This window comes from Habropoda laboriosa, unplaced genomic scaffold, assembly GCF_001263275.1.
Source record: "Habropoda laboriosa isolate 0110345459 unplaced genomic scaffold, ASM126327v1 scaffold22, whole genome shotgun sequence".
Taxonomy (NCBI): domain Eukaryota; kingdom Metazoa; phylum Arthropoda; class Insecta; order Hymenoptera; family Apidae; genus Habropoda; species Habropoda laboriosa.
This window is the reverse complement of record NW_017100261.1, coordinates 4892354-4898885: the sequence shown is the minus strand read 5'-3', so window position 1 is coordinate 4898885 and position 6532 is coordinate 4892354. Positions and strand designations below refer to the sequence as shown.

General features: G+C 34.7%; 1 protein-coding gene across 1 annotated transcript in view; it reads right to left on the bottom strand.

Moving 5' to 3' along the window:
- The window catches only part of LOC108572627, a 29254-nt gene that overhangs the window by 2428 nt on the left and 20294 nt on the right, over positions 1-6532 (bottom strand). Inside the window, exons 2-3 of the mRNA XM_017934884.1 lie at positions 2282-2425; positions 1481-1560 (exon numbers count right to left, since the gene is read on the bottom strand). Of these exons, the coding sequence (XP_017790373.1) occupies positions 1481-1560; positions 2282-2425 (224 nt within the window). The remainder of the gene's footprint in view (positions 1-1480; positions 1561-2281; positions 2426-6532) is intronic.

The following is a 6532-nucleotide window of genomic DNA, read 5'->3' as shown; positions in this document are numbered from 1 at the left end:
TGAAATTTTATAATAAATTTTATTTTATTTTATTATGACTTTGTAAGTTAGGTACTATTTAGGGATAACAAGCGATAATTGTTAACACTGTATTTTTTATAAGTAAAAAGATAAAATGATGGAAATATCATAACTCAGTTATGATTATTCAATTCTGTAGTGAAAGCTGTTGCTTAAATGCATTGCTGTAAATATATAGAGCTACGAATAACGTTGATAATTATCTTGTTGTTTTCTATTTAATGCGTTTTGACCATATAAAGTTAGTATATTTTTTCTCTTAATTATACAGTCTCTGATTATCTTCAGATTTCCGGAGTACCTTCTACTTAGTTGCTGAAGCGCGAAGAATAACATAGTTACAAATATACAATGTATAACACTTTTTAATGTGATTTCTCTTAAGCTTCTTATCTATTGTTATAAATGCTTTTACGTATTAAAAATTATTTTACATATGTAATGAAAGCAAAGATATACCGTAACAGCAATAATTTTACTTTCTACACTCATAACAATTAAACTGTAAATCAGCATTGCTCATTTGGAACATTTTATTTCATTGTTAATAGATTCTTATTTTATCTGTTTATTACATTTTATTATTTGCATTAATAATATTATATGAGAAAGTAAAGAAAACGGAATTTTTTTAGACTATGTACGGAAAATGATGTTTTCATATTAAATTTTTCAAAATCTGAAGCATAAATTTTAAAATATATAATAAAAAACAGTTGTTTAATTTTTAAATGGTATAGTGACTTATAGGCCACTCTTATATTGAATAAAGATACTCAAAATGTGTATTTTCTAGCAAAATATTATCAACGTGTGTAATGATAGAGGATAAGTTAAGTATAAAAAGAAATCGAGCTAAGTTCAATGCACTTATACATATTTTTGATTAACAACAAAACAGTTCCAGTTGTGGTTAAATCATTTGCGACCACAGGTACAATTCTTGCCGTTTGCGGTTTATGATTTGTGGTTATGAAGCTTTTCTCGCGTTTTGGTCTGGTTTAGAACCGACACAAACAAATATTCTCTTGCATTTAGAAACTAAAGTCACGAATGTCGTCGAACTTTATTGCAGCAACAGTTTTTGATTGGAAGATTAGTATCGGCAACCAAGGTCGAAAAAAACGATCTGAAGTTCTTTATTCTACCCTTCACGAGAGATTAATTCTAAATTTATTACGTTGCAGAAATAAATTAGTTAATAAATATATTAACAAAGTAAAATTGACAACGATTTGTAAATTAATTTGAAAAAAAAAAACAAAAGATTCGATTCTATTTAATCGAAAAACTTTATTAGAAAACCTTTCTATTTAAAGGTTAGGTTAGGTTAGGTTTAGCATTCGTTCTTCAAAAAAGGCGACAGATAAATTATACATTTAAATCTTTATACACACGAAGCAACGAATTTATTATATTAATATTATTTCTAATGCACAAATACAGTCATTTTCTTTACAACTGCAAGTAGAATAGCATTATCTGGGGCAGACACATTTAGTCGACAAGTTTTCAATGCAACCGTCAATCCCTTAATTCCTGGAATATAATTCCTTTCTCTTTTTATTGGAAATATCTATCGTCGTATTCTTGCCGGAATCGAAACCGACAATTCTAGTTGTAAAACAGTAATCGAAGCTTTAATGCTTTCGTAATATGTCTCTTATATCATAGCTCTGTGCGTTTCCGCCGCTATGTACTGCATTTACCGTATTTAACTTTCTGCTACCGTTCAGAACGTATAATTTCTGCACTCTTCATGTTTCTCTTTTTACCAAGTGAGGGTATGAACGCTGATATTTACATGCATTTAGGTCAAGAACGTTGCTGCTTGACATTACAAGCGACATTACATTCTCGCGTGTCATTATTTCTCTCTCTTGTGCTCTTTTTTCCTGCCTCTTGCTTCTTTTTTTGCCTCCTCTGCACCGTTTTTTTCTATCTTTCTACCTTCTACTTTTTGCTCCTGTTACACGGTTTTTACTGCAATACTTCGCTACTGTTTACTTCTTTCTGTTTCTTCACGGTTTTTACTCTCCTATTTCCAATATTCTGCTCTTCTCTTCTACCACTTTCAGTTTCAATCTCTTAATGTTATATCTTTATCGATACTTTTTCCGCTTCATTGTTACAACACGTTTAGATCTTTCTGTTGAACTTCGTTCATTTTTATTTTTTTTTTATAATCGTTTATTACACGTTTTACTGTTTACTTTTTCTTATTGCAAAAACTGAATCACGTTCATTTTCAGGAACTTACCCATTTTCGAGTGCGTTAAAATGTATGCCCTTAAAGGCGCAGCTAAAAGAAACGCTGGTACTCCTGCTCGCACCAAGGAATCCATTCTTCTGTAGACCCTCGCGCTGCCAGTTGTATTGTTGCCAGATATCACAGAAAACCATCCTGAAATTAGAAGACATCGAACGTTCATTGCAGCATAATTTTAGAATGATAACTTATGAATTTGATTTCTGAATCATTGGAAATTTCTGCTAACATCTTTCAGAATATAGATATAACAGTTTTAACATTATTAAAAATAATTTAAATAATTTAATCACAAATGATATATTAACATTGAAATGCCTTCAAATTCAAAATCACTGATTATTATTTCTGCTACACTGATAGTCACTAATTATTATACTCAATTATTTTGTGATCTGCTTATAGAATTCAATATTCTGGTGAAATTATTACTTTGTACTGTCAAATATATCTTGGATTTATATAGATTATGTGAAATAATAAATGCAAGCTTTAATTTGCACAAAAGACTTGTCAACATTAATAATTTAATTTAAATTTAATTTGTATAGTTTTAAACAATTGAAATTGCAAAATCATGATTTTATAACAGCACAGTGTCAATACAAGTAATAAAATTATTCGCATAAACTATCCAATATCATTCTGATTGATCACTTTTATATTATTAAATAATAATCCTTCTATTTGTTACTTTTCACCAAGCCATCAATTTAACCTGTTGAGTTACAATCAAGAAAACTTTGTTTAGAAAAAAAAATTCAAATTATAAAGAGAAAATCACAAGAGATGATGTCGTAAGACTACGTTTCCTATGATAATATTTCAAGGGGGATAGTTGTGTAGAAGCATTAGGCGTGTAGGAATAATACTTTCTACGATTGAATGCAAATTTCACTTCTCAATTGCCTCCGGTATAATGATATTCAGACACGGGAACGAGCATTGATGATTGTTCATAATGTGCCAATGTAATTTATTAATAAAGGATCTGACATTTATGTTTCATTCTTGTTGGACCGTTCTTTTTTTCCCCTTTTCTCGTGCGCGTTTGTAAATTAATCCCTCTAGGTCTTCAAACTTACAAGCCGCGCTTCAACATTTTCATCACGTGTTAATACCATACTTATTCGCATTGAATCTTACGCACGGACGTTTAAGCCCGCACGAACGTTATAGTTGTTTTATCATTTACATGAAAAATGTGTTCAGCCAGAGTGTCAGGATTTTTCTGCTCGTGAAAAGTTTGATGAATGTATCGAGCGTCAGGCTGCGTTATGAATAATGGATGATGCAGCGGGTAGCTGAATAACGTCAGTAATAAAATAGTAGACTAAATTGGTTTCTGCAAAGTGAAGAAATAATCTGACCTTGCAACGCGTGTTTTACATTAAATTATCAAGTCAAAGTGGCTGTGAATTGCGAATGGAATGCCTCGACGAATGGGAGAGAAAGATAAAAAATGGAGAACGAAAATAATAAAATGGAACAACGCATTAAATCATAGCATTTTTACATTGGCAGCTTTCTCAAGTATCTTTTCGTTAATCGAAAGAAAATTGTACTAGCGATTACGGAATTCAAGGGGAATTTTTTTTTTAAATAAATATTTCATTTAAAAAACTTTTCTTTCATCCTAAACGAAAGAAAGTTTTTGGAAATTCAAATTTTTTTTTGGTATTATTTTTTCCATTTTTCTGCATATCGTGATACGGACCAGAAAAATGTAAAACGAGGAAAATAAACATACTTACACGCGTGATAAAAGCTTCACTCAAGATTTATGAAGATTATGCTAATGAAATGCGGCGATCATGCCCAGTGATGCGGTATAAATTATGAGCGTGCAATTTTAAGTATGGAGAAAATGTAAGAATAAATAATACTTGATCCAAGTCATATAATTCATATAATGTTAAGTAGTAGATAAATAGAAATGATCAGAAGAATGAAAAATCAAAGCACTTTTTGCGAATATTAAAAAAAATAATGCAACTAAAAGAAATTAAGTGAAGTGTTTCTACATATCTTCAATCAATTAGTAATCCTTTATTAAAATTTTTATTTTGCTTTCTTCACACAATATTGTAGATACGAAGCTAACCTATTAACGACAGATTAAAACGACATTTTAATTCATCTAATTAAAATCTTTAACGATGCAATATGCTCGAACTCAATTCCAATACCTTCCTGACTAACTGCAATTGTAAATCGAAGTAAACCAGTGCACAGCTCGAACAAGGTTAAATAATTCACACAATTACATCAGTAAAACATTTTTCACCCAATCCTTCACGAGTAGTCGGTACATACTGCTGAACATCATGAAGTACCACGAAAAAATAGTGTTTTCACGTTATATCCAACAGAGGCCGGTACGTTGTTCACTGCGCATGCGTGATATATTCGCGCAGCTGATCCGGGGCATAAATCAGCCGGAGCATTTTCAGATATCGCTCCGGACGAACAGATTTACGTTCAGGTTCGACGCGTGTAAAAACGGCCGGCCGTATTAGCAGTCGTTCCGTACGAGTACTCAATTACCCTGCCTCTTACAAAGTCGTGCGTGGACAGTATAAGTTACGGGACACTAAACAAAATACCTTGCAGCTTACCGTTTCGTGACGTTAACGGGCTTTGTTTCGCAGTATATTACGTGCAAGTAATTCGCGCGTTATATCGGCCGGACGAAAGGACGCCTCGCCGAGAAAGCACTGAATTATATTACACCCTCACGTGCGCGGTCACGAGCGTGCGCACTCTCCGGCTGGCAATCGCGTGCATGTGTGTGCGCATGCGCACGAAGATCCTACTGCTACCCTCTGCTATGGTATTGGACGGTGTGCGATGGGTAACGAGAAACGTGAGAAGAAATATAACGAGACGCTTTTAAATTATAGTTAACCGCGCCGGTGAATGCGGTGTGTGGCCTCGTATCGTCCGCTAACCGATATGTGTTATGCATATAAAATTATCTCGCGTTGTTATTACAGCCGCTACGAGTTACGCCGGCGATTCAAGTAATTACGATACAGTTTAAGAGGACCTAAAATGTTGCCAGAGAGGGACTGTCTTCTGATTTCTGCCGGCGTTCCCTAGTGGTAGAAAGGCATCGATGCGTGCGCGCGCATCTCTGCTGGGCAATTAGCGAATGCCACGCAATTTCCAATGGAACACGCCGGAAACCGTTCGGTTTTCTTCTGGCTATAATTGGTCGCGTTCTTCGGACCGCGCTTGTGAGAGCCGCTGCCTCCGGAATGTGACAAGTTATTACTTTTCGTTTTGATTTATTCTCAGAGACAATACGTTCTTTCTGAGTTTTTTCTTCGTTCGCCTTGCCCTTTTTTTGTGTGATGCGTGTTCTTTTTACCTTTTGGTAATTTAATGGGACATTTACGATCATAAGAAAGTATTATATATTGTTTCGGTAATTCAAGTAATAATTTGTGAGATAGAGAAGTCTTCTATACATACTTTACTAGATAAGCAACTCAGGTTTACAAAAATCGAAATTCTGAAATCTACAATTGCAAGATAAATACACTGACAGATAATATCAACTGCTTACTTGTACGAATCTACAGACAAGCGTGTACGATAGGAATAATGTTAACACAGAGAAACACAGTAACGGTACACAGATAGGAACAAATCAAAGTAATAAACATTTTTCCCTAGGTAGTCGAAGCACCGAAGTAAGTTCAATTCACGCGCGTTTTCTTCGCCACGTTTCTTCCACGATAGCCTTCTCGCCCTCAGCGCTGTTCGTGTCGTTCCTCCTTTCGATTTGTCCACTTTGTCGATCTAGGAATCGACCGCAACGATCCGACAAAGAAACGAAATATCAGCTCCCCTTCCTGGTATTCCCGTAGTTCGCGGTATTATCCGTGTTTTGCCTCGTTTTCTCCGTGCTGGTGCAAGATCGAAGTTGCCGTTATGTCATTCGTAACGGGCTTCTATGCTGCATCTTCGGGTACGGGCGTCCACAACGACGTTAGTAAGGTTAGGTTAGGTGGGCGTATATAACTTACGCACGATTTACTGGCGAATGTCAATTTTACGTTCACCGCGTTTCGTATTTTCTATTTCGTTTTTTAGATCGTAAGTAACGCGCGTAATACGCAGTTCTGCTATTCCTGTTAATTTACGAACTTCCACAGAGAGTAGCGCTTCTACTTTGCCGCGTTACACCGAGAAATTACGGGAACCGTGCGCCGATCGGTGTATAAAATAAAATTA